General features: G+C 47.7%; 3 protein-coding genes across 6 annotated transcripts; 2 read left to right on the top strand and 1 right to left on the bottom strand.

The window, feature by feature from the left end:
* Positions 1-83: 83 nt before the first annotated feature.
* On the bottom strand, positions 84-7,894 carry ARCN1 (archain 1). Its single transcript, XM_072354870.1, has 10 exons — positions 7,778-7,894; positions 6,002-6,265; positions 5,203-5,382; positions 4,779-4,984; positions 4,201-4,362; positions 3,430-3,595; positions 2,882-3,029; positions 2,491-2,599; positions 2,185-2,389; positions 84-1,580 (listed from the first exon to the last, which is right to left on the bottom strand). The coding sequence occupies exons 1-10, from the start codon at positions 7,778-7,780 to the stop codon at positions 1,491-1,493; spliced, it is 1,533 nt and encodes a 510-aa protein (XP_072210971.1). The 5' UTR covers positions 7,781-7,894; the 3' UTR covers positions 84-1,490.
* Positions 7,895-7,972: 78 nt separating this feature from the next.
* IFT46 (intraflagellar transport 46) lies at positions 7,973-14,725 on the top strand. Of its 3 annotated transcripts, none has more exons than XM_072354872.1 (10): positions 7,973-8,355; positions 8,408-8,556; positions 8,751-8,825; positions 8,936-9,029; positions 9,461-9,589; positions 9,838-9,956; positions 10,464-10,530; positions 10,817-10,877; positions 11,364-11,449; positions 11,877-14,725. In XM_072354872.1, exons 1-10 carry the CDS (start codon positions 8,056-8,058, stop codon positions 11,970-11,972), a joined length of 1,176 nt encoding a protein of 391 aa, XP_072210973.1. In that variant the 5' UTR covers positions 7,973-8,055; the 3' UTR covers positions 11,973-14,725. The 3 variants fall into 3 exon arrangements, with proteins under 3 accessions (XP_072210973.1, XP_072210972.1, XP_072210974.1); XM_072354871.1 differs by having other exon boundaries at positions 7,974-8,355; positions 9,835-9,956; XM_072354873.1 differs by having other exon boundaries at positions 7,977-8,355; positions 8,429-8,556; positions 9,835-9,956.
* A 1,505-nt stretch (positions 14,726-16,230) lies between these two features.
* LOC140261479 (uncharacterized) lies at positions 16,231-25,974 on the top strand. Of its 2 annotated transcripts, none has more exons than XM_072354952.1 (12): positions 16,231-16,697; positions 18,652-18,776; positions 19,084-19,132; positions 19,350-19,393; positions 19,532-20,190; positions 21,401-21,506; positions 21,773-21,919; positions 22,119-22,179; positions 22,361-22,527; positions 22,610-22,720; positions 23,639-23,747; positions 24,041-25,974. In XM_072354952.1, exons 1-12 carry the CDS (start codon positions 16,442-16,444, stop codon positions 24,049-24,051), a joined length of 1,845 nt encoding a protein of 614 aa, XP_072211053.1. In that variant the 5' UTR covers positions 16,231-16,441; the 3' UTR covers positions 24,052-25,974. The 2 variants fall into 2 exon arrangements, with proteins under 2 accessions (XP_072211053.1, XP_072211052.1); XM_072354951.1 differs by having other exon boundaries at positions 16,324-16,697; positions 22,628-22,720; positions 24,041-24,174.
* The last annotated feature ends 1,976 nt before the right edge of the window (positions 25,975-27,950 follow it).

Here is a 27,950-nt window from a genome sequence, read left to right as displayed (position 1 = left end):
GCTCTGTTTGGTGTCCCCATGTGCTCTGCAGGCCACCCCACGACTCCAACCCAAGGCAGAAGAACCGCAGCCAGGTTCCTTTTATAATCCTCTTTTTATTTGATTAAAGAATTTGTATTCTTTGTATACACTGGAATGTGCTCTATTCCCTAGGCCAGTATTGTACAGGGTTACAAAAACCGGGGTTCTGCTTTTTAAATATCACCCTCCAACAAAGTTCAATAAAAATGCTCCTTTGATGGTTGAACTAAACTCGACTCCATTTTAAAATCATACAGACAAGCAACTCCTGAACACAACTGAATTAATAAGATTCATTGTCTACTTCACTACGGAACGGGGTTTGTTTCCCTCCCCCAGAACAAATCACCCTCCCAGGGAAAGAATCAGTTTGTTTCCTCGCTGTTAACAGAGGAGAGACCGCTAACTTCTTTGGCAGAGGAGCCCATAGGAACCAACAGGCATCACAAAGCACCCTGCCCCCAACGCAGGTGGGTGGGGTGGATGTGGGGGGGAGCACAGCCCTGGGGGACAAAGTGATGCTAAGCAGGAAGAGGGGAACAGCTCTGGGTGCTGCTCATGCTCAGATCAACCCAGCAGACCCTCAGGAAACACCAGCTCCCCCCTCCTCCACTCCCAAGCACCAGGAATGAACACTGGTTTGGGACAGGTCCTAACCGCGCTCCTACTGTGTGCAGGTGAAGCAAAGCAGTTCAGCTTACCAGGACACTGCACAGCCTGAGCCAGGACATGAACCTTGGCCAGGGAGTTACCGTGACACAGCAAACCTTCACAGTCACCTCTGGGTGCTGTTCTCCCTGCAGGGCAGACTGGAGTGTTCAGAGCCGCAGCCTGCGCTGCCTACAAGCCCACTGTGACCCAGCCAGCACCAGGAGAGGCCCGAAGGACTGCTACAGATCTGGGGCTGAAGTTCACTGCTGTACAGCAGGGCCGGAGCGACAGCAAGGAACACCGCAATCGGATCTGAGCTGCGAGTCCACTTCTTCCAGCTGGAAGGGTCCAGAGAAGCACTGCATCGCTGAGTGTATGATCCTAATGCCTGTTTTCATCACCAGAAGCAAAGAGTTGAAGGCTGAGGAGAAATGAAAACGGCAGCACCAACGATGGAACAGTGTTTGATAATTAACAACGGGCGAGCGCGATGTCTAAGTAGGCTCTGGGACTGAGCTCCAGTCATCTTCATGGGACATGGGGAAGTGTCAAAGCCAGGTTCTCTGCAGAGATCTTGTTCTCCTGCCAGCCAGTACAAATCTGCCAAAGAAATCGGTAGCCTTTCCCCCCCATGAACACGTCAATTCTCTGCCCGAAATGTCTGTGACCCAGAGCACTGCGGATGGCACACAGAGCCGGGTGTCTCAGCAGAGAGGGCTGCGACGTTCCAAACATTCACAATAAACTTCGGCCTCTTTTTTGTTTTGTTTGTTTGTTTTAATTTAAAAATTTCCTTTGTAAATTCCCCACAGCCAGCATTACAGGATTTCGTACTTGTCCACCAGGAAGGTGGTTTCAGTAGAAAACCTTACAGGGCTGTTTCCATCCACCTGGGTCACTTTGGTAACCTGTGGAGATAACACATAGAGCGAGGTCAGCGTTTAACATCCCTGCACAAGAAGCACAACTTTCCAACTCTGACATGGTCAAGGAGGCCAGAACCAACCAGAACCAACCCAGGACTCGTGAGCCACCAGTTGGTGTTTAGGAAAGATTTTGGCCAGGGGATGCTGAGGTAGCTTGACAGAAGTAAAAATCACACTGTGAAGCGTTAAGTCCCTGCAGGAATCAGACAGTGGTGTTGTCTGCTCTCACTCTGACATGCAGAGGAAGGGGGCAGTCCCAAACACACACAGAGCACGAGCAAAGCTTATGCTTCTGTGATCACAGAATCACCAAGGTTGGAAAAAAACCTAAAAGATCATCCAGTCCAACTGTTCACCTATAACCAATAGCTCCCACTAAACCATGTCAACACAACGTCATAGCACTGTATGGGAAAACCTGCCCGTTGGGGACATGCTCTTCTGAAGACGACAGCACAGCACATCAAGGACAGAGGCAAACATGTGGCATAAGCACAGCCAGTCAGTCTAACTGCAGCTACAGTCTGCAAGCATTCCCCAGTGAGGGTGGCTCCCAGAGCAAGCCCTGCACTAGTGCTGACCATACCTGTATGTTGCAATAGTTCTTTTTGGAGATGAAGGAGACTTGTACTGGAAAGAAGTCATTTGGCTGCCCTGCTATGCTGAACTCCAGGCTGCCGCTCTTGTTTTTGGCATCTATCACTGGCAGGCACCACTCAAGGAGATTTCTCCGGCTGTCGTGGCGATACTCGCCATCGATCTCCCCAATCACCGGGGCACCAACACCAGACCTACAGCAGGCAAAGAGAAGACAGGCTTGGCCTGATCTACAAACCCCAGAGGGTCAGGAGCTGACAGGTATGTGAAGGGCCAGGCACAGAACGTAACTTACGGTAAGGGGATCATGATGACCACGTCGTTCAGTTCCAGGCTCTCCTCCTGCAACTCGTATTCAATGTTAACATCGCAACTGTTCCCACTTTCTGATGGCCAGCAGTTAACTGAGAGTAGAAAAAGAGTATGCTGAAATATACAGTCTCTGTATGAAAAACAGGCTTTCAAAAGATGATGCAAAGTAGAACTCTAAACAAAACATTCTGTCAAACAAAATCTTTGTGTTCTTCGAGAATGGAAAACAGACATTGGTAATAACAACCTCATCATGTCCCTCACTGCAGAGCCGGCCCAGCTGCTGCAATGCAAGGTGTAAGCAGGCAGCTCACAGATTGAAATCAGGTTCTTCCAACTGAGCTCCCACCAGCCCTGCACACGCTTGCACTCACTTGTCAATGGAATGAAGGATTCTTCCGTCGTCTGCAACCTCCACTTCAGCACACCCACATCACTGTTAATAGGGAATGATTTCTCCGGGTTCTTCAAACCAATCTGTGATTCTGCAGTAAACAGCTTCTTGTCCACATTGGGGTGAGTCTGAAATGGGACCAAAGCCGAGGCTGCATCAGCTACAGCAGTAACTTCAAGCCGAAGGCAGACCTGTACTTCAGATAACTCATGTTCCAGTAGGACAGCCCTACACATCCCTGAGTACCTTCCTCCACCTTGATCCTGTGTCTGCCTCAGACGCCCTGTTATAGCACATCCACTTCGCAGCCTCAAATTCTGTCCAGATTTCTCAAGTGACCTTCAACCTTTTCAACAGGATCTAGCCCAGTATTTACACTGCAGGCTGTGGTGACTCCTCCCACTTTCAATTTATTAGCTGAAAAGGCTAGGATAAGATCACAGCACACTAACACACTCGAGTATTTGCTATTTTGCCCCAGAGAGCAGCATAAGCACGTACAACAGCATGGCACACCAGTCACTTTACCTGTAATTGCACTCCCCTCTTGTCTTCATTTTCTACATGCAGGCGAATTCGTGCAAACTTTTCATCGGAGATGTGCAGCATGATCATGCCATGCAGCTCCATATTCTGTAAGCCTCCATCACGGCCACAAGTCAAGGAAATTTTCTCCTCTATTTTCATGTGCACGCTGGATAAGCAAGATAAGAAACTAATGGTCAGCAAGGACAGTCCACAAGCAGTGAGCACACACTCCAAAGAGCACGATGGTCCCTAACAGAACAACACTGACAGCTTAACAGATGCACACGTCAACTGAGGGGAACGTGGATCTATGAACATAAGTGTGGAATGAATGGAAGCTCATATCAGTAACACAGCATCTTAAAGTGCTGGTCACTCAGAATCCTTCTACCACGCAGCAGAAAAGAGCTGATTTGCTACACATCAGAGAAACTCTGAACACTTGTATTGTAAGATGCAGTAGGATGGGAACTATTTCTATCTGGGTAACCAAAAAAGTGACAGTTACTTTAACTCATCTGTTGGGAAAAACAATAACCAACGAGACACGTTCCAGAAGGCATAAGAAAATTCTCAATCTCAGCAAAACAGGGGACGTACACCCCATTTTAACTTGGGCACTTTCATATCAAACGAGCTATCTACCCTTTTGTTGCTGTGCTTTCCCAGATTTTAGCCACCACCTTTTAAAATGAGAAGCCTAGATCATACAGCAGCACACAGATCACAAAGCAGTGAGAAGACAGCTTTCAGAAGAAGCATAATACCTACCTCTCCATATTAATGGGCGGTGCAAGAACTTTGGCTGCTTCTGTAGGGCGTTTGCCTACAGTAGTCATGATATTTTCTCCCTCCGATTTCAGCTTGTCCACAAAGTTGTCCACCTCCTTCCCTTTGGCGCCCAGTTTCAAAGCTTTACTGGGACCTGATGGTCTAAACAAAACACACAAACATCTCCAAGTCAGTTCAGCACAGTAGTTTCATCCTTCCTCAGTCTGATCTTCAAGTGTTGTAACTTCAACAATATTAAGCTCACTTCAGTGACAGTACTCACAGGAGGGGCCTGCCCTTCCCTATCTTCCTGCAGAGACAGTCACACACAGAACCCATAATTACGTACAAAATGCTCCTTGCATGACCAGGGGAGAGAAAGCTCTTGATTCCCAAAACGTAGCACCAGCCTGACAAGCACTAACAGACCACACCAGCGCCAGCCATACCTGACCACTCCCTTATGTACCCACACACACACATCAGGTACTTCAGCACCTGTTTATCCATGAAGACTCAGGAGGGAAGCCAAACAAAACCCTTCAGACAGCACTAACTGCTGCCAACTGCACACCTACCTGGACGGTGCTGGTGCCACTTTGGGCTTCTCTGTTTCAATGATGGTCTCTGTGATCATTGCTGCTGTTGTGCCCCCAGACACAGCCGAGCTGCCAAAGCCACCGAAGCCAGGCGCCTTCTTGCCCAGCCTCTCTGCATCCCTCCTGGCCTGCTGCAGCTCCTTCGCTTTACGACGCATCTCAGCTTTTGCTTCACGTTCCTGAGTCTGAAATAAAAGATGAAAGCTGCTAAAGCTTTGCAATCTCAGCTTTATTCTGTACAGCTGCTGGCAGCACCTTCTTACAAACATTTCTTGAAAGGACCAAGAATGGGCATTCAGTGTACAGAAAAGCTAAGCATCTTGCCTTGCCGAAGTGGAGTAACACCTTTGCATAAAGAAGTAGTGCTCCCAGAGCACCCTGCACCACAATTACTTCCACTCACCTCTCGCACAGCTCGGAACACCTTTTCTTCATGCGAGTCCATCTCTGTGAAGGTCCGAATTTGTGCCAAGTTTACATTCTCACGGTAGCCCAGGGCAACAATTTCATCAAAGGCAAAAATCAGGTCAAAGCAGTGCTCAGAGATCTCATTCTCCTCTAGAGCTCGGCAATATTCAGGGATCTAGGTAGGGAAAAGCATTGTAAACAGATGCAGATGTGACAATCAGCACCCACTGAGCTGCTTTTCACTCCTTTACATTGTTGATAAAAAGATGAAGTTTTGTGACTGTTTTTTTCTTCAACCAAAACACTTATAGAGTCTCTCAGCACAGTTTTAACTTTGTAATTCACAGGAACCTACAGAAACACACCCTGGGATGCTGCTCAGTTTCTTGAAGATCCTCCAGCTGCACAGAAATAGATTATGAAGTCAACTAAAAAAACAACTGCAAAAACTCATGACTTAGAAATCCATTTTTAGTGTACCGCTACGCTTCTCAATCCCAATGTGAAGCCACATTGTTTTTAGAAGGAATGCAGTTGCTACCTAGAGAACATAGAGACATCTGACACTACATTTGTAGCATCACCTCTTTGGCCTCGCCAGTTAAATGGCAACCATGGATTTCTCACACGTAGTTCAAAATTACCACAAGAACAGCAAATGTTACTTCCAGGTCAGGAACAAGCCATAGATAACCAAGTTATTAGGTGGTGGCAGAGTACATCAGCACCATTTGAAGCTTGCCATTGTTTGGGGCTACACATGTGAACATAGGACCCGACATGTAGATCCTTACCACTCTAGAGAAGAGTCGGAGTGTTTCCAGGTCTTCCAGGATGTTGCTGTTTTTCGTGGTGATCAGCACCATGTAGAGCTTCTCCATCGGCTGATACACGTACCTCACGCTCTCTGTTTCCACAAAAGTGTGCTGCTTCCCAGTGTTCATCAGCTTGGGGAAAGCTGCCAGCAGCCCCTCGATGCGGGTTCGGGTCATCTCCACAAACTGCCGGGAGACGATGGCCTTCCCTGCCTTGGTGCAGACAGCTGCCGCCAACAGCACCTATGGGGACACAGACACAGCTCAGCAGCCATCCCAGAGACTCCACAAACCTGACACAGCGTTGTGTGCAAAGAAAGGATTGCTGCCAACTACGCTTTACCTTCCCAGTGAACTCTTAAGCATCTTCCTGCAACCAGCACCAAGAATTTAACTACTCACCTCTGCTACTCCGCAGACACTCTAACAGCATTTCAAGCTCTCAGCCCTCCATTCAGGCAAACACAACACCTCTTCCTCCACACGCAGGGCTATGACAAAACCCCAGCAATGCTTTAGGCAAAAGCCTGCATTACTGAGCTGTCTGTTAGTTCAGCCCCAGCAGAAAAGTCACAATAAGTACCAGAACGCTTTGAAATGTGACATCTGTTCCCAGTGCCACGCTTACCCTAAGCCAGGTTAATAAAATATTGACCATTGTATTAATTACAGCACGTGGATGATTCTCCCGGGCATTTCACAGATGTTATCACACCAACAATAAAAAGGCAGTAAGGTAACTGCCAATTTACCCTTTCTCATTCTCTCCACCTCGACTTCTGCCTGAAATACTTCTCTCACAGATTAGTTTCTTAATTAACATAGTTAAGATAAAGCAGTTTCTAAAGGTAAGATCCTTTAACTCCCCAGCCAGTTTTAATCACAGTATTCTAACAATGAGAAGCACCAGAAGCTCTTCAGTGTGTGTACATTTCAAGCATGACTCCCAGCCAACAGCAGGGCCAGGTGAGCAGCCAGCACCCGGCACAACTGCTGTGCACTGAGTGGGCACAGGGACCCTGTAGTCAGGGATATCCCGAAGAGAGCAGGTCAGGCATAAGCCCCCATTCCCCAACTGCTCTCTGGAACGACTGTGAGTGCAGCACAGCTCAGCACAGCTCAGCACCGACCGGCACTGCTGATCTCAGCAGCACCTTGGCCTCTGCCGAGTGTCACCAAGCAGCAGGTCCCGTTCCGGGAGGGAAAGCTCACAACTCCACGTCACCCAGAGACAACGGGACCCAAGTGACCTCCACCCGAGTGAGGCAGCAAGGGACGAGGCCTGGCTAAAGATGACAGCCCTCACACTGCAAGCAACCTTCTCGTTACACCGCACGTAGCGCACCGCGGGCAGCGCCCACCGACTCCGGTGTCGCAGCACCCGGTAAGCGGAGCTGACCTCTGCGGGAGGCTCCGCTGTTCGGCAGGCGGCACAGGCCGTGCCACGTCCGGGGCCGGAGCACAGCCTGCGGGGCAGCACGGCCTCGAGCAGCGGGGCCCGGAGCCGGCCCGGACCCTTTGCAGAACCGCAGCGGGATCCGAGAGTCCCGCAGCTCCGCCACGCACCCGCGGCTCGGGGATACGGCTCCGGCGGCCGCTGGGACGAGGCCGGAGAAGCGCAGCAAAGAGGCCGAACGATGAGCGGCCCGGCCAGGCCCCGCGCGCTCTCAGAGTCCCGGTCCGGCCGGCAGCGGCCCCCGAGCACTGCGGGCAGCGGCCCCGCGAGCGGCCGACCTGCGGCGGGCGCGCCCTTACCATGGCGGCGGCGCTCGGCTCGGCGCTCGCTCCCTCGACGCTCCGCGTCCCCTCGGGCAGCCCCACAAGATGGCGGCGCCGAGCCACGTCCCCAGCCGGAAGCGGCGCCGCGCACGGCGCGCGGGGCGGGGCGGGGCGGGAGGACCCGGAGCGCGGCCCTGGGGGCGGCCCCCGTCGGTACCGGCTCCGACCAGCAGGGGGCGGTACCGCCCCGCATCGGCCGGGCCGGGCCGCGGGCGCCGCTCTAGCCGGGACCGGGCGAGCGAGACGGAGTCGCCATGGCGACGGAAGGCGGCGTCGTGGCGGAGCGCGGTCCGTCCGAGGGGAGCGGGGACGGGACGGGCCGCGCCATCGCCACCCCGCGTCCCTCCGCCCAGCCTCGGCCGGTGGAGAACCAGCCGTACGACGAGAGCCTGGAGCTGCCGGAGACCGAGGAGGCGGCGGGGAGCACGAACCGCCCGCGGGATTCCCGTCGGCCGGGGCTTCCCTGGTCGGGAGGCGGCGGCCCGGCAGCGCGGCCCAGCGGGGCGGGAGAGCGCAGCAACGACGGGGAGGGCGGCGGCAGCAGCAGCAGCAAGGTACGGGAGCGGGGCGCGAGGGGAGAGCGGGCGGGGCGGCACGGTAAGTAAGGCCGCATCTCCGGCCCTGAAGGAAACAGCGGCCAGGCCGGGACCCTCCGCCGCCAGCGAGGACGACGACGATGATGACGATGACGACGATGAGGATTCCTCCGAGAGCGACTCCGAGGACTCGGAGGAGCGCGGGGCTCCGCTGGAGGGGTGAGCAGCGGGGGGAGCCGGGAGCCCGTGGCTTAAAAGGGCTCAACAGCATTGTGCACGCAGAGGAAGCCTCTTGCAGCGAGAGCCGTCCCGCTTCTGCTTCGGGGCACAGCTGGATCCATGTCCGTGCCTTTGTTCTTGTACAGCAACTGATAGGAAGTAAAGTCTGCATGAATTTCTTTTCCTCTCTTCAGTGACTACAACCTAGCAGACTATGACTACCTGCCAGTATCTCCTGAAATTAAAGAGCTCTTTGAATACATAAGGAGGTGAGTTGAAGGAGTTTTCGCCTGCCCTTGGTTCTCCTTTGTCTCAAGGGTAAGTCTGGCAGGAAGTGTCAGTCGCCCACTATGTAATACTGTTGTTTTTCTCTCTCCAGGTACACTCCGAAAACAATAGAGATTGAGCACAAACTGCAGCCTTTCATTCCAGACTTCATTCCTGCTGTTGGAGACATTGATGCCTTCCTAAAGGTACAATGTTTTCAGATATCCCCATGACACACAGGCTGAAACAGAAGGTGGTTTTGATATGAGCCTGGCAGACCAGCTGTACAGCCAAGACTGCAGCCACATTGACCTGGTGGTAGTGAGGTGCCCTTGCCCAGTGCTGCAGATACTGCTGTAGACACCCAGGAGATCACACATGGCTGGTCACTTTGGTAATGTCCCACATAGCACAGACGTAATTTGGTGCAAGGGCTGCCTGTTTCTTTGTCCAACACCTTATGCATTTCAGGTACCGCTGTGTTAACAACTCATATTTTCTGCTCTTTCAAAGCAGCATGCTTACAAATTTCTTCTGAACTGAGTCTGAATTTCTAACAGCAGGGAGACGCTGTACAGAATAGTTCCAGCATCCTCTGCTACTCCCATAGAAAATTCCTTCTGTGTTTTACCTGCAGGTCCCACGCCCAGATGGCAAGCCTGATAACCTCGGTCTGCTGGTCTTAGATGAGCCATCAACAAAGCAGTCAGATCCCACAGTACTCTCTCTTTGGCTAACGGAGAATTCCAAACAGCACAACATTACAGTGAGTCATGGAGAGAGAGAAAACATTTACTGCACCCAGGCTAGAATGAAGACATTGCACTTTACTCTTTGTGGGACTATAGCAACACAACACAACTGATAACTTGGCTTTAAAAACAGAAAAATAACCCTTTTTGACCTATAGCTTTAAACTGAAATGTATTTAAGCCCTGTCTCAGGCAAGTCTCAGTACAGACTTAGGAAAACCACCACAAAATGCTTCCAGGTTTATATTTTTGTTTCTAGCAGCAGATAAAAGTGAAAAGTGTGGAGAATGCAGAGAAGAACCCCAAAGCCATTGACAACTGGATTGAAAACATCAGCGAACTGCACCGCTGCAAACCTCCTGCCACTGTCCACTACAGCCGGTAAGCCTTTATGTCAGCAGAACATCGGGTCAGTGGGTGGCAAGGTCCAGGAACACTGAGCATGATGACCAGAATGTCTCTGAGAGGGATAAGATGTGCTGAGTTTCAGGGTAGCTGTGCCATGTATGTGTGTGGGACACTGTTTTTCTCTTTGCACTTCTCTTTCCCTTCAGGCCTCAAAACACATTTAACAGTTGGCATATGCAACATCCAGCTTCTTGCAATCAGTGACTCTATAAAAACAAAATCTGGACAAGTCAGAGGAGTCAAGACTTATTCTTTACCACATCCTAGTTTGAGTCTCGGCAGTTGTGGCACACCCTCCTGCCCAGACTTCCAATTCACAACAGCTCAGCCTCACTCCAAAGAAAGGGATGGTTCTAGCGTGCTTCTTTAGCCTCAGTGCTAAGACAATGGTCTGTCCCATTCACAGCATTGGCAGTAGGAAGCCATTTCAGCTTCTTGCCTGCAATCCTAACATTTCTGTTTTTCTTTCTTCCTTTACAGGCCCATGCCTGACATAGAGACCCTCATGCAGGAGTGGTCACCAGAATTTGAGGAGCTCTTGGGAAAGGTATGGCATCCAAGTGTCAGACACGACATTACAAATTAAAATGCTCAGGGCACAGCATTAAAAATGATCCCACTTGAAATCTGGATTTCTCCTTGACTAGTTTGCTTGCACCCTGTTCAGTTCATATTTGTTCTTCACTTAACGTTTCCTTCTGATCAGACAATGGGAGCAGCCTAAAATCTGAATGGCTGGCTGCTGCCCAGGTAGCCCCTGTTCTCAGCTCTGGTTTAGTGCATGTTCTCAGGCCTTTGCTGTATGAGAGCAAAACTGACAACTTCTTTTCCAGGTGGGCCTCCCAACTGCAGAAATGAATTGTGACCTGGCTGAATACGTTGACATGATATGTGGTAAGCAGGGAAGATCCCTCTTTTCCCCTTACTTAAAGATTATCTGATTGTCCCTAGCACAGAAATCACCAACAAAAGGAAATGCTCAGCTCTGAGAGACAGTGAGGTTTCTCAAGCTGGTCCAAAGAGGATATTTCAACTAACTGTTATCTCATTGCTATTCATCTTTCATGGGCCTGGGTTCTTTCTGCCCTGCTCAGCAGGCTGATGATAGTGAGCAGTCAACTCTTCAAAGAGCTTAGGTAGGAAAAACCAAACAGCTCAGTCCTTGTAGGTACACTTGAGAGATTTGCAGGTACAGATTCAGACCTACGTAGTCAAGTCCATTCTCTGTCACCTTCAGTAAGAAGTTGACTCTTGTGGCAAAGATGCATGCAGTCATAGATGAGCAAAGGGCCAAGTAATAGGAGGCAGTGAGAAGTTCAGGGCTGACCTACAGCACTCCATACAGAGCAGAGTAGTCCTGTACACTTCTTTTCTTTGTAGCCATTCTGGACATCCCTGTGTACAAGAGTTGGATCCAGCCTCTGCACGTCCTTTTCACACTCTACTTGGAGTTCAAGAACTCCCAGGTAAGCAACCCCAGACAGGCACAGGTCACTCAGCTGGAAGCATTCAAAGGACATCCTACCGTTAAATTTGGCCTTGCTGTGTTTGTGAAGAGCTAGTAAGCAGAAAGATATCATTAAAAGTGTCCACAGAACATCTTCTAAGGTCCTCATTTCCCTTGTATCACAAGGGAATTGATATTGCAATATTACACAAGGAGCCTCTGACTTACTGCAAGCCTGGCATTGTTTAGAAAACCATCATGAGTCCAGATGCTTTTTCCCACTAAAGTCATGGTGACTGTGCTGAGCATAGACAGAACATGCACAAAGGGAGGTTTGCTGCTGAGCACACAGCTCATATGGTGCTGAAGTGGCTTGGATTTACAGGTACGCATGTACTATCATCAAGGAGTCTCATCTTTGCTCTAATTCATTCTTTCTCCTGCAGCATTTCAAGCCTCTGGCTGAAGGGAAGAAGGCTAGGAGCCCTCCATCCAACATACTTCCACAGTCAGCGGAAGCAGAAGTATTAAGCTTTACTTGAAGTTTCACCTTAAAACTTCATCTCTCAGATCAACGTCTGCTACTGGACATAGATACTTGACTATAGCAACCTGTGAAGCAACACACAGGATTTCAAAAGCCTCCCTTAGATAGAAACTGATGAGTTATTCTCCACTTGTAAGTAGAATTGTACTCTTCACATTTATAGCAGACGCTGCCTAATAGCTCCATTTTGACTCATCTCCAGGGAATAAAGCATTAAACTCACTTTTCCAAATGACAGACTCCATGTGGCACTACTGTCACAGAGCAGAGGCTCACAAAGTGTGTGCTACAGGATGTAGGAATAAACTCCATGTTCTGACACAAAACTCATCTGCCTAGCATGTTCCAAGGTCTGATATGCTCTGGGGGTTTTAGGTCTCCTCTGCTCTTTGTTATAGAGCCCCTTTTTCTATTCACCCTCTGCTGATGCAAACAGCACCATTGCTTTCTTTTGCTGGTGAAAGCCAGTGGGAGTATTTCGGGAATACATAGAGGAGACCACAATACACAGCATCGCTAAGGAAAGATGGAAAGCATTTGGAATTCACACTATATGAAAATGGACCTTGTTTATTTCTAATGTTCTATTTCTGCCACCTAAAGGCAGAAAAGAGTATGAATGGTTACCAAAAGAAAATAATCACTGCTAAGTGAAAACACACCCATCTTTCATCTGAAGATTTCAAAGCCTTACAAGAGCAGGACATCACTTACCAGAGCAAGGATTTCAGGGAGATCCAAATGACTCTGCTATTACAAAGATGAATTCATTTTGTTTTGCAACACAGTTCTGTCCTGCAGCAAGAGGTGAGGTGAGTTCATGCTTCGTCGTCATCACCGTGACTAAGAGCTGTTCGGGTTCACTTGCACGGCACCGACCTCTTTCATTATAAGTTTGTTTCTTTCTGAAGCATCGTATGCCAGCCATCGTCAGCACAGATCTGAGATGCAATTACCCAGTGGCTTGTCTCAGCGTAGCAAATTGGGTATTCCTGTGTGAAAATGTGAGACAGACTGGATAGCAGCATCACAAAGCCGTTTCAGCGCCTGCGTGGATACAAGCTTTTACAAGTATGCACATCTGAAGTGCAGTGTAATTTCAACTCTTCAATAAGAGCACCTCTGCATCAGAGCACCAGTTCCCATGAGAGACACTCAACAGAAGAAATCCTGCGCATATTCTGCACTAGTTCTGAATATGAGTACTTTTAAAATTCCTGGACATCCGTTAAGCTCTAGGCCTACTTACAGAGTAAACTGTTCACCTTCAAAGAGAGTTACGTACAAAGGCTGTGTTTTATTTACATTCTAATCAGACAGTGAAAGCACATGCAGGGAGAAGAGCCACGCTTGCTTTCTACAGCAGTGTAAATTTATCCCACCATCTCCTGATTCCTACATATTTAAAGTAGTATTAATAGATGAAATCTTTGCAACAAAGGATTTCTCAGGCAAGTTAACAGTTGGCAAAACAGCAACATCGAAATGTAAAGACAGACAAAAACCTAACCCAGCAAATGCTGTTAAAGTGGGTGTGTGCACTAAGGAGACATGTAGCAACAAGGGATGAAGGAAGCTACAGAGCATTCATCCTGCATCCAAAGGTCTACAAGGAGCTGCACCCACTGGCAGCATAACCTGAAAGTTTACATGGAGAGAGGTTGGCAGAGCTGCCCATCATAAATCAATCAGAAAGGAACTGCTTTAGGTACAGTTATTCACTTGGAACTTCCCAATGTTGATGCCCATTTATCTGAAAACATGGCGTAAGTACATTCAGAAAGGGGAAAAATGGCAAAGATCCAGCATGCTATTTTTCCTAATGAGGAGTGGAAACAAGAAGTGCAAACCAGTCCTTCCTAAAGAGCAGGGCTGCTCTTAAGTCTGGCCGACCAAAGCTGTGTTTTGACTTCATCCTGCCTGTGATATCCTTCCCCACCTGGCCATTGAAGACTTCCCAAGTGCTTATACTTACATCCTCCTCCTCAGTGCTTCACATTTCCCCGTTCCTTAAATAAACAGGACAGAATAGGTTACATCCTACAACTGTGGAAGATGATGAAAACCAAATATACCCCAGCTAGGAAATATTTTTTCCAACCCAGATTTGACTGGGCTGTAAACTGAACAGTTCTGCCCCCAGCTGTGAGAATCAAGAGGTACCAACTGAAGAAATACTTATGGATCCTAGAAAGCCTTTATAATTTCTCTGCTCTCTATGCATGCTGAAACTTGCCTTAGAACATGAACAGTGGCCTTCTCAGTGAGTCCAAATTCACAATGGCGAGTGAGACAGGTCAGCGATGCAGCTGTGAGTGGACAGCTGGTTTCCAGTTTGGGCTAATTTTAGTAATGTTTGTAGAATAAGACTCATAAAAGCTATTTGAATTTGCAATGCTGAAGTGTTTGCATAACATATCAGGTACCTGTTGAATTTGGAAGCAAAAGAACCACAAGATTCCCAGTTAAATACAAAGCCTTGGAGACAGTTACTTGCAGGGGCCACATTCCAAGGTTTCTGTTATGCTGGTTATGTAAAACTGCTTCTCTTTTCCTGGCTACAGGAATATGTTTTGGACCTTTCTGTGTCATAAAACCAGGTCAATTCCTGTCTTCACTGTGGATGTAATAGCATGTTGGAAATAAGCATAAAAACTGTGCAGTGTATGGATTGGAGTATGGAAGAGAATAGGAAGATGAGAAATCTCCAGTTTGATTTAGAACCCAATAAATGCAATGATTCATCGCAGCAATTTCCTGTTTGCAGTCAGCCAAATTTTCCCACCTATACAAGCGTTGATCAGTTCTCTAATGAGAACTGGGAAGGGAAATACTTACCGAGGCACAGCAGAATATGTCCTTGGTTAAGAATAATTGTTACTCTTTGTGGCTGTCTTGTTGTTAGAGTGGTAAATAATCTTCCAACCCCTGAAATATCCTTTAACTGATCGCTTCCCTGGGGCAAACTGTTTACAGTCCACTAAGGAAGGGACTAGAACAATGGCTCATTACATGTCCTTAAGCTTCCAACAACACCTACAGAGTGGGATGGATTTCACAGCAATAAGAGCCTTGCTCTGTTAGCCCAGACCGTGAGCAGCCAAGCAAAGAAACGGGTCTGTTAGCCATGCCTCCCCCCTGTGCAATCATGTTTTATGATGCAGTAATGCCACCATATTGGTACCTGACTCAATGCTCATTTTATGAACACCAGACCTAGTTCTGAGCATTGCCTGAATAATTCTGCCAATATTCCTATGTCTGGAGTTGCAGCAGCACAGAGGAAATGGGACACGAGAGTTGTGCAAGTCTGTAGGGAGAAGCCAGTACCCAATTTAAACAAAAGCTGTTTGCAATGCAGTTCTCATCACTTGATGCAGAATGTCTGTCTGCTTCCTGGTCAGGCACATACAGGGTGATTCTGCTTAGGAGTAAAGCTGGAGTGCTCTCCAAGACACGGCTAAGGGAGCTGCTGCCATGGATGAGGTCTGCACCCTTCCAAACAAACTACTTGAGGGAAGTACCTGTTTCAGCTGAAGCGTCATTGCCCTCTAGTAGGTGTGAGAACTGCAAGGTATTTCCCAGGGACACGGGAGCAGAGTTTAAACCTGGCCCTGAGGTCTCCTTGTGACAAGGAAATGGACTTCTGCAAGAAGAGGATCCGTCCAAATAGATTCTTAACATGTCAGTAGTTGTGCCCATCACTTACTTCAGCATCCCTCCTTGCCAAAAATGAAACAGGCAAATCCTCACGGACAGAAACACCAAAATCCTTAATGGGGCATGTTCTGAGATTCTTTGATGTAGAGCTTCTCTCTTTTCATAGACTCGAAGCTACACAGAGGGGGTGTGTGTGTTGGGGGGGGGGCATTTCCTTAGCTGGATTTTTGTACTCAAGGGAAGATGATTTTGGCTCCTTGCAGGCTGTCAGTTCCCCTTCTGCAGATATAGAAAAACTGTTTGATTTTTTTGTTTCTGACAAAGAAACCAACAGAACATTTGCTTCTGGATCCAGCACTCATTTGCAGTCCAATCTATCAGTCCATTCAGAGGTCTGTTTCCCTACCCCTGCTATTTGCAGTAAATCAAATAGATTTGCACGGTTTCTGCCTAAGGAAAAGCTCTTTTCTACTTGTGCTCAGTCTTTTCATGGGAAAAGCCATTTCTTCATCAGCTGCTGCTGCTGATCGTTGGGAAAGAGGGTGGGATCTCCGTGCTGACGTCCTTCGGGCCGCGCCTGACTATAAAGACGGAGGCAGCGCTGCAGCCAAGAAACTCACAGGCAGTTTGCAGGGACTGCCTTCATTCTGCAGCCACTGCAGTGTGCAACAGGAGAGGGAGCTGGGCCTACCCATGATGGGGAATTAAATACAACTGTCATGTTCTCCATGTGAAACTGGATACTTGTTTCTTTTGCAGCTCAGGAAGGTTTTATTCCCATCCTTCCTTTCTTATCTCTCTTCTATGCACGCAGAGGTAATGCTGCAAACAGCCTGCACGAGCTCTGAGCTACTGATCAACCAGAACATCACTGAAAATGAAAGCTGTGGCTACAGTCCAGGCCAGGGATCTCCACAGCCTGGGGAAACTGCCAGTCCTAAAAGGCATTTTCAACAGAGCCCATCGCTGCCAGACTCTGGATTAACTGAACTTAATGTTGCAAGCCCTGAGATCTACCCAGCTCCTCCACGTAAACCTCCAGCGATGTCTGCTCCCACCGGTAAGATCAAACCTTTATTGCCATTTTCTGTTTTATGCTGTTTTTGCAAAGGGAAGAGGTGCATACACCGACTTGTAGCTCCGTTTGTGCCAGCAGCACCGAGCTTCTGTGGCAGCAACGTCAAACAAAGGCGCATGGTGTGCTCCTACTCACACCTTGTTGTTATTTGGCTGTGCTCTGCCATGCTGAAGTCAGAAATTGCTCTGCTTCCTGAAGGGCAGCTCAGTACTCCATTATTTCTGCCAATCTCCAACGTTCTGCTGCTCATTCGCAATGTTTATTGCAAGTTTGGTTGTGAATTTCAACAGTAATGTAATATAGATACAACCTTTGAGTTGGTAATCTTACAAAATCATGTGAAAGTGTGTTTGGTCAATTGTTGCTGAGCTCTTCACTTTCAATGATACAGCCATGCATGTAATGTAACCCACTATCTATCATTTTTACCAAGGAACAGCTTGAAAGATAATAACATGCCTGCAATTGTGCCTTTACACAGATTCCTTTGAAACAGAATCATAGAACCATAGAACAGCTCAGGTTGGAGGGGATCTCAAAGCCCACCCAGTGCCACCCCCGGTCATGGGCAGGGCTGCCCCCACCAGCTCAGGCTGCCCAGGGCCCCATCCCACCTGGCCTTGAGTGCCTGCAAGGATGGGGCACCCACAGCTCTCTGGGCAGCAGTGCCAGCGCCTCACCGCCCTATGGGGAAAGGATTGCTTCCTCACATCTAACCCACATCTCCCCTCTTGTAGCTTAAAGCCATTCCTCTTTGTCCTGTCACTATCAGACTGTAAACAGTTGGTCCTTTTCCTTCTTGGAAGCTCCCTTCAAGTACAAGAAGGAAACACTCTATGAAGACTAAAACATTCTCCTTCAAAACATCAGCCTAATGGAGGAATCAGTCCCATTTCTAGAGCAGTCTGAGAAATAACCTACCCTTCAGAAGTCCAGTGACAGGCTGGGCACACACAGACAGCCCAGCTCAGCACCAAGCATTCAGCACATCCTCAGCACACACCACTCACTCCTTGGGACAGAGGGGTGTCAGCTCTCATTGCCTGGAGCAGGGCATAGGAACAGCATCACACAGCTAGAAACCACATCTCACGCAGCTGCACTCCTACCAGCACTACTGCTCCAGGGAGGTGCACCATGCATGGCTGCTGGGCTCTGCTGCAGCCTCATGCTGACCCCCGCATGTGTCCTTCAGTCTGCTCATGTCATGTGTTAACTAGTGGGATGCTGCTGAGCGGATGCAATCGAACTGTCATTTCATGATGATGATGGCTGTTACTGACTGCGTGTTATGGGAAAGTTGATCATCTCCAAGGGGAGAGGGCTGAGGGATGTGTGTTATATAAAAGGTGTTTCAAAAGCAGTGCATTTAAGCTCCTAATCTGGGCAAGTCTTTCAAGTTTGGGGATTCAATTCTAAGATGCAAGAAGACCTAGCAAACAATTACAGAGCAGCTTGTTTTGACGATGGCAAACTTGTTTGGACAATTATATGTGTTCTCAAATAACTATTTCAGTAAAGAAAACCCTTGCTTCCCTTTGCATCACACTGCACTGACCTCTCAATACACCAACAGCCACTGCAGAAAGACTTTGTACATGGAATCAATATCTCAATTCTAAAATAATTCTGTTCCTTGTGGTTTTGTTTGTTGTTGTTTTTTACCAATGTCAATACTGTGGGACAGGAAACTGCTCCACGCTATTTACTGCAGCAGGCTGCTGTAGCTCAAGAAGCGATGCGTTACAGTAATTGGTGAGCAGGAAGCATCTTAATAAAAGGCCAGAGCTAAGGAAGACGTGGGGTGGTGTGGAAATTTCCCACAAGTGATGATGAACAGCAGAATCACAGCTGGCAGGATGACCTCATCCTCCCACTGCCCTCTAACAGCTCAGAGAATTCTGTTCCTTTAAGCATCTTGTGGTGACTTTTCCAGACTCCGCACTGAGCTCGGATCCCCCTCCTCGGAGGCGTTACATGGGTGTGAGGGTGAAGATGCCGGTGCGGGAGCTGCTGAGGAAGGTCCGGCTTTCCAGGGGGCTGCAGCCAGGTGCCAGCCAGGTAAGGGCTGTGGGAGGGCAGCCCTCGGAGCTGGGGCAACAAGAAGCCACCCATGATCTGAATAATGCCCTGCAATCGGTCCAAAGATAGCCTGAAGAAACAGCCCGCTGGCTCTTGCAACCCAGGCTTCTAAAAAGGCTGTGCCCCTGTCCTTGTGTAGCTGCTGCAAATTGTCCACTTGTGGAAATTCATTCACAGTGCAAAATACAGTTCTCTTAGCTTAGGCCACACAGTTTGCCATTATTTCACTTTCTCACATGCAAGCATCCTAAATGTAGTTTTGTTATTATTATTTTTGTCTCCTCAGGAAGCCTCATTAGTGAAGACGGCAAGCAAAGGATCCTCAGGAAAAACAGGTCGGGAAGCTCCTCTCAATGACACCACCCCTCTTCATAGGGGCATCAATGTTGAGTACCAAAGGGCCCCACGCCATCCCTAGGGCCCCTCCAATGGCAGGAGCAGGGCAGCCATTCACCTTCACCGTGGATGTGTTATCTGGGATATAATACTTCTGTGTTGGTCCCTCCTGCCCCAGACTAAAGATGTTTTTTTTTCTTCCTTTCTTTCCAACAGAAAAGAGAAGAGTTCACCCTTATACAGAGAAGCAGCTTAGACAGGTATGCATAACACCTTCAGCGCCGTGCTGCCAGCCTCCCCAGGCGCATTTCACATATATCACCCAGCAAGAACAGGACACTTCATGTCTGATTTCCCTCCCCCATCTTCCACCCTCCCCACTTTTGTTGCTGTTTCAGAGCAAGCAGAGCATCGGGCAAACGTTAAAAGGCTTAGAGGACCTGGATATCCTGGTGGAGGTGCTGCAGGAAGACCTGAACAAAAGCCAGCTGAAGAAGGAATCTCTGCATGCTGTGCCTGATGGCTTTTGGCAGGGCTACCCTGCAGAGCTGCAGGCCCCTTGGTGGGGAGCTGGAGGAAGCAAGCAGGCAGCTGGCAGCATGCAGGAAAGGTGCCAAAGCTTCAACAAGCCGCGTTCTCATTATTGCTTTACAGACTGCAGCTCGGCATTGCAAGAGGAGGTAGAGAGCTCCTTTTGTGGTGGTCAGAAAGACACACACGAGCCCGATTCACCAGGAACATTCTCAAGGGCAAGGGAGAAAGAGAGCAGCTGGTGGATGCAGGGCATGGGCAGCAGTGCCCAGAAGGACTGCTGGGCACCCTCTGCACAGAGCGCATCTCCTTGCTTCGGCCCACCAGGAGCCCATCCAGAGCCATTTGTGGAGGCTGACAGCGACTCTTTGGGTTCCAGGGGATGCTCGAGGCTGACCTCGATTGCTTTCACGCAGCAGGATCTCTCCGCCATCTCTTTCTTCCAGTTCCAGCTACACAGGGAGGAAAGCTTGCTGAGGAGTATTCCAGCAGACAAACTGCTTGCACCTGATGAAAATGGCAACAGGTCTCCAGCTTTTTTTCCTATAGAAATACATTGGATTCTATTTCCTGGGGCTGTAACTTCAACTGCTAGCTTAGGCCGTGCCTGTAGCAAAGGTCTGCTAGCTCCATGGCAAGTCCAGATGTGCTCCAGTTCCCCCAGTTTTAGACTAGGGGTTCTGAACATTCCATTAGTAAAATAGAATGGGGTTGTGGACGTATTGCTAGACTACAATTGCCATAGGACACATTCAGAGGGAAGAATATTCAAGACTGAATTGTAAAAGTAAGCTCATAAGAAAATGAAATCAAGCAAAGGGAGTCGTTGCTACAGGGAAAGATTTACCAAAGAGATCTTATCCACGCTGCCCCATAAGGAAGATTACTTTGGGGTTCCATGCAGTTCAGCTAGTTTGAAGGCATCAGGATCAAATTCTCACATGAGAATAAAACTAATTACAATTAAGAAATTAAGACAATTTGACTGTATTTAAGTAAATGTGATGAACTAACAATTGCAGCAAACACACATTTATAAAGCACATAAGCACCAGATGACAAGGTCAAAAGAACAGACGAAGACCACACACCAAATACACCAACCCTGAGGCGTAGTTATCATGCTCTGGGATAAGAGATAGAAAAAAATGAAAGGAAAAATACCACCAATGCCTGCATCAGCATTTCCTGCAGGCAGAAAGAAAGGCTCACCAAATCAACGTGAATTCCAGTACGGGATTCAGGAGAAATGTACTATTTTGAGCAGTTCACTGAGTCTGGGTACATGGAAGAACTGGAGCTCATACTCCGGTATTCGGTCCTACATAGGACTGAATTGTGGTTTGGAAATACTTCTTTGAAGTGCAGGAAAAAGGTAAAACCCTCCTCTGGGTTTTACTCTGCTTTTTCTGTGTGCTAAAGGGGGGGAAAAAAAGGAGGAAATCAGGTTTGGTTGGTGGCTAGAAGGAAGGGTGTAGCAGCTCCTGGATAGGAGAGGAATAGGGTAATAGTGAGAAGGGAGGACCAAGAAGTCCTGGCAGACAATAAATTCAAACAAAGCTGGAAAATCAGCAACTCCTTTATTAATGCAGAGACTAAATCAATGAGATGCTTAAATATCTCAAGCTTTTGGTGTTTGTGACCCCTTAACGTTTCATGCTTTGAAATCTCTGTTGCTTTTGAGTAATTTAACCATTCCTTTATCTTCTGCTTGTTTAAAACATGTTCTGTTCCAGGCTGCTGCACAAGGCTGTTGCTCAGGGAAGAAGAGCTCTGACTTACGCACTTGCACGGAGATTTGCATCCCTAAATAAAATTGACGAGAAGGATGCAGAGAAACGGGTAGGATGCTAATTTGCCAGGAGTCATTTCCTATGGTGTGCAGATGCCTTCCAAACCCTGACAAACACCAAGCATCCTTTTAGGCAAGGAGTGGCTGCTCTCCTTGAGTAATGAGGAAAACAGAAAGAGGGAGGCAGAGCGAGTCGAAGCACAGCTGGGCAGAGAACCCAACATCCCCACTCCCCATCTCCTTCTCTAACAAGCTCTGTGAAACAGAAGAATGGCTTTAAAGCAACAACGAGTTTCTCTCGTTCTTCTCTCCTCAGACAGCACTACATCTTGCTGCAGAAAAGAACCAGCACCTGATGGTCAGTGACCTTATATCCCTGGGAGCAAACGTCAACGAGCAGGACGGGCTGGGGAAAACCCCACTCCACCTGTGTGCAGAGAATGGATACCTGCGGGTTTTAGAGGTGCGCTGATCATTGCTGCAGTGCAGTGGGATGAGCAAAGAGAGAGCAGAAGTCAGATGTGTGCTCTTTTGTTTAAAATAGATGGGGGTTTTATGATACCTGGAAGTTACCTTTGGTCTGATGTGGTTAACGTGGGAAAAAGTAAGGGTATCTGGGCCCAAATCAGGATTTATCATCTCAAAAATCCTCTTGTTTTCAGGTTCTGAAAAACTGCAAGGACAGCGGGGTGTGTGTAGCAGTGAACCTGACAGACCACTGCGGTAAGAGGGAATGCTTCACCATTTGGATGCTTTGTGTCAGAAGCTTCAAACAGCACATTTCCCTGGGCTGAAGGATGATCAGTTTGGCATTTGAACAGTCCGCCCTCGTGGGGGCCGGCAGGGTGGGGTGGTTCCTGTAGTGCAGATGGATGTGTCTGACTGCTCCGTGGCTTCTGTTCAGGTTTAACACCGCTGCACTGTGCTGCTCTCGCCCACACCATCTTAGCCATGGAATCTCAAAAAGCAGACAGCGACAGTGACATGGGGAGGTTTCTCAAGCTACGTAAGGACCAAATTCTCGAGGGAATTAACTGCTTATTGCACATGGGAGGAAAACTGGAGCTGCAGGTGAGAATCAGCAGCAGGCTGTTTGCTGTGACCTTATGCTTTCTTGTTTGATTGCAGTCACAGGTCTCACTGCAATTTGCAGGTCCTACATTCGTGTCAGACTACTGCTCCCTATTTAAAAATTGAGGAGAACACCGAGCTGATGTGTTTGTTCCAGAGTCATAAACCCAAGGGACCGGACATTCTTCAAGAGGTAACGATACAGCACCTGTTACATGGGCTCTGACCTCATACCCAAGAACCCAGATTAACACAAGTCCTGTGGTGAGCACAGATGCTCCCAGTCCTGCCCCAGCTGGCACAGGGCAGAGAATCCCCTCTTCAGAAGAAAGGCTCCATAGGATCTATTACTCCAAACGTTGCCAATGTCTCCTTCCCTTCATCAAGATCTTAAAGAGCTGAATCATATCCTTTCCTCCAACCCTAAGCACACCCATTCTGCACCAACACCACCCAAAAGCACATGGCAGGTCCCAAAATATCCAGATGATCCTGTGGGTGTGCGAGGCTCCTGCTGTGTTTGGTACAGGACTCAAGGCACCAGCACTGAGAAGTGAAAGCTTGTGTGCTTAACAGAGGGCTGTGTTTCAAAATCCCGTTCAGCTGAAATAATGCAATACCCAGCACAGATTTCAGTATTCTTGTCCAAGATTAAACAAATATTCACTAACAACAGCCCTTTTACTCTTTTCAGTGTCTTTTGACTATCAGATATGATTTCTCACTTATTCATTTATACAGAAACTAGTAGCGTAAGATTTGAACTAGGAATACAGACTTAAAGCCACATTTCAGGCCCTTTAGGGAATCATAGAATCATCAAGGTTGGAAAAGACCTCTAAGATCATCCAGTCCATGCTCTGTGAGATATAATTTGCAGCAGAAGCAATGAAAATAATTTCATCTCAGCTCTTCTCTGACTAAACCGATAACTCCTTCCTTTCTTATGGCACCTCTTCCTTTCTTATGGCACCTCTTCCTTTCTTATGGCACCTCTTCCTTTCTTATGGCAAGGAGTGGAATCTAGGTTTGGGATGTCAAAACCAGAGCATGGTCTTAACGCAGAGACGTCTGCTGGAAATTTACTGTTCTGCTTTCCTCACCCACACAGAGTAATGGTTTGCTGGAAGCTCCAGGAGTGCCACGTCCCTCACCACCAGATAACTTCTCTGAACTTCTGTCCGTTTCACCTTTGGACTTCGTTGACATCATTCTTAAAGGTATTTCCTGTGAGAAAATCATTTATCCTAGTCAAAATCTCAGTATTACGAGAGCTGTAATGTAGTGTCAAGCTGTGGTTCATTCCCTGCACTGCTATATAACCATAATTCATGAGCTTCATGGGAGCTGGTGGAAAAGATGCCCTGTGATTTACACCAGACTTTGGATTAAGTCCACAGAATCTCTTTAGCTTGTAAAACCAAGTGGAAAATAGGGCAGTGAGTATTTGGCATGAGAAAGAAAAGATCACATGTAAACTGAAATGAATATGTGTTCATTTATTACCTTCCAGGGAAATGCTGATAAGGCTCATTATCTGCATCTCGTGGTCCACGTGCTGCAGCTGTTGCCGAAGAATAGGCCAAGAACAGACAGTAAAAGTCTTCAAAAGTATTACAGCTTGAACTGACTGTTGAAAATATCTCCTCAGTACCCAGCATTAAAAAGTAACCTGTCCAGGGCAAATCTTCAAGCCAGCTTACAACAGAATTGGGCGCTCAGTGTTAGATGCTCCAGCCAATGAATTGGTCTTAGTTTTCTCCCAAAGCTGAGCACTAGCACTGCTTTTTGGAGGTCCATTGGAACCACAGGTGTTCTAATTCCCCAATGTCTGGCTTTTTTTTTATACAGCTGCCATTGGTTAAGAGGAAAACCTTAGCTTTTAGCCCTTGAGAGCCCAGTCCTGATAGTGCCAATGCAATGTGAACTCAATGGCACTGGAGTAACAAAATCCTCCCCTCCAAAAAAAAAGACCAAAAACCAAAGCACAACACACAGCTACGCTGTTACTGAGCGTGTTTTTTCAACAAAAGTCGAGCTGATTATCTATGCAATCAGAATTTGCCACCAGGAATGGACTTGAGGTGAAGTCTGGGATGTAAAGCATTTTGAATCGGTTTATTTGTGATGATCTAACAGAGGAATACAACCTTTATAGAACGTGGGTCTGTAAGAATACTTCACAGCAATAAGCTGTTATACCGAGCAGCTTTGCTTAACGTATTTTCAACTGCCAGATGCTGAAGTATTCAACATGATTCCTAGAAATCAGGTAATTAATACAAAACAAATTCTCTTCCCAGATGTAATATCGTATAATTCTGATTTCTGATTGTGAATTAGCTGGTTTCTATGAAACTTCCCTGTTTGCTACGTATGGAGCAATCTACGTTTTCTTAGCTACAAAATGATTGATCCAGCAATCAACTCACGAATGTACCTCCCATTAAAGTCAATCGGGAGACTTTTCACGTCTAACGTTGCAGGATCCAGCACTGAGTACTCAGCATGCTTGGGGAACTGATCTTTAGTGATCCCTCTGAATTTTCTCCTCAAAAGGTTTCTTTTATTTCTTCTTGGATATCCCTAAGTGTTAAGCTCCGAGAGCTACGTTGCACAACATGAAGCAAGTTTTACTGGCAAGTGACAGTGTTTAACTTAACTCCAGTGGGATTTTGGTCCCATCTTATGTTCCTCCTGTTCTGAACTGCTGATCGGGGTTGCATTCATCAGTGTTCATATTCTTGGGTCTGCGTGAGACCTACAGCAAGATTCTTATGTGTATCTTACAATGCTGTGTTGCTATTCACATAATGGGTTGTAAAGCACTGGAGGATCCACCTCCTCCCATCGGTGTTCTGCATGTTTTAATCCTTTCCCCTTTTGGGTTTCACATGGAGATACAAAGATTTTCCTCTTGTGCTTTGAGGTGAAGATCCCCTCTATTATCCCTCCATTACTGCTCATTCCTCCTTCATGTTGGCCTTTTAACTCACATCAGAGCTCACAGCCTTTTCTCATGTGAAGAGAATTAATGAGGATCTTCTAAGTGGTTCAGCTTCCATCGGTGGGATTTAAGGATCAGACTCCACACTCACTGAAACTGAAGACCCCTCATGTTAAGTGAAAACTAAGAGATGCTGCATCACAAACAAAATGACGAATGACGCTGTACAGTGAACACCGAAGAGCATCAATAAGCATTATTATCAATAACGATTCTTTTAGTGGGATATCTTTAAAAGGTGTAGAAATCTACTGTATAAGAATTCAGCTTTAATCAAGGAGGACAGGAGCCTTAACCTATCATTTATTCAATACATGCTAAACTGAACTAGCCTGTGAAATATATTCTATGAGTTTTATCTTAATTGCATTACTATTAGTAGGCGTGCTTTACGTTGCTTCATTGTTCCTTCCTGCCAATAAATACGTGATTTCATGCTGAATGTAGCTTTCTGATCTTTACAAACCGCTCTTGCTGTAACACGCTCACGGCAGATGTGGTGGTCATGGAAAGCCCAAATTAGGAGGAAGTAAGAAGTTGATGAGTGTGTAAAGGTGGGCAGAAGGGCAAACACATCTGACAGCACCCAAAGGGCTCTGCAAGCACTGCGTTCTCCCTACTGCCAGCACGGCTGATGCTGCAATGGTACAACAGACAGCTGCTCTCAATAGCTGGGCTGAAAGGGGAGAAAGAATTATTATCAAGTGGAAGTTCTGGGGCTGAAGCTTTGCAAGCCAGGGTGTGTAATGGATGTCATAGCTGGGGTGGGAAGTGTTAGTGATTCAGGGCTGTCTCAAAGGAAAGGACACCACTCTCTGAATTAGCACAACACAAGCCTGCCCACAGGTCTCATCAGACAGTTGCAGCTCAAACATGCTCAGTTAGCAGTGGTTACGGGATGCTAACAGCCACCCTGAGCCGCAGTGACGTTATGGCTGGGCTCAGAACTGCCCAGCCCTGGGTCTCATCCATGAGCCACAGCCGCAGGCAGCAGCGTGGGACCCAGCACCGTGCTGTGCCACCGAGCAGCATCATAGGGAGGCAGGCTGCATGCAGCAGGCGTCCTCCAGCTAATGAATCCCCAGCCAGCTCCCTGTGCTCCCCCAGGCTGCAGTCACTGCCTTTGAACTGCGGCACAGGGCATACTTAGAGAAATGCTTGGCTTCTTCACCTCGCTTCTCACCCTGGGTTACAAAATGAGTGTCATGCACTGGCTCACATGGTTATTTTGGTTCCCAGCTCCTTTGAAGATACGCGAGCACCGTCATGCATAATTATTTTGAAGTGCAGCGTAAGAGTTTCGCCACTGAATTAGTAACAATTCAGCAAAGGAATATAGAAATAGGTAACTAGATCAGATCCTGTGCTCCCAGCAGCTCTCGGAGATGTTCCTGATGAGGAAAGGATAAACAAGAGATCTGCTGCAGACTGGCTGGAAGAAGGTCCTATTAAGGACAGAAGTGTACACATTTACCACCAGTGATAATTGCAAGGCTGTGGTCCCCACACTTAGAAGTGAATGATGGAGCAACCACAGCCATTAATTGAGATGGAGCAACCACAGTCATTAATGGAGATGCAGGATCCTATAGCAATTCACATCACTTCTCAGGGCTGCCAGCTCTAAGACTCTCCATTTAGGGCTGGGTGAAAAAGGTATCAGAGCCAGAGCCTTACAAGCTCAAGTTATCCCAAAAACAGGTTGCAAGTTACAGCAACGTCTTTGTTAAAACAGCCTGAGGCCAGGCAACAGGAACTCCATCCTCCCTGTTACCTCAGCACCGCTCTGGCTGCATGTTAGACCCTTCTCCCACAACATCAGTGCCTTAAGGTTGAGCATAGAAATGCAGCATGATCACAGATGTACAAGAGATGAGCAGGTTAGAGAAGATGTTTTATGAACACAAAATTGCATGCAAATCAGATGGAAGCTCTCTGTATGTGGAAATAGGAGAAAGAACAAAAATGGAGAGCAGAGTATGGATCCTGGCCCAGGTTTTCAGTAGCACAGAATTCTACATCTGGCAAGAAAGGCCGTTATAGACTGCAGCTCTGGGGGGTGCAGATGGCTCCTCTGGGAGCTGCTGTCAGTAGCTGGTGATGGCATGAAGGTTTTTGTGTTCTCCTCTCCCACCAGTTAAACCAAATGGGACAACAGCAGTAAGTTTTGCAGAAGGGAATCCCAGCTAAGGAAAGAGTTGGGAGGAGAGGGGTGGCAGGCACTGAAGAAAACCCTCCACAGCTCTCTGAGAATATGGACATGTATCTGCTATTGGAGAGGAAGCATCAGCACTTCCTCTTCACCACTCCACATCCCAATTCCCACAGCTCCACATCCCTCCACGTGACTACAACTGGGATGGAGTTGCAAGCAGAGCTGGAGGAGCCAAGTTTCGGAGCCAAGCAGGAGGGAGAG

The sequence above is a fragment of the Excalfactoria chinensis genome, chromosome 21 (assembly GCF_039878825.1).
Source record: "Excalfactoria chinensis isolate bCotChi1 chromosome 21, bCotChi1.hap2, whole genome shotgun sequence".
NCBI lineage: Eukaryota > Metazoa > Chordata > Aves > Galliformes > Phasianidae > Excalfactoria > Excalfactoria chinensis.
This window is presented reverse-complemented; position numbering and strand designations above follow the sequence as displayed.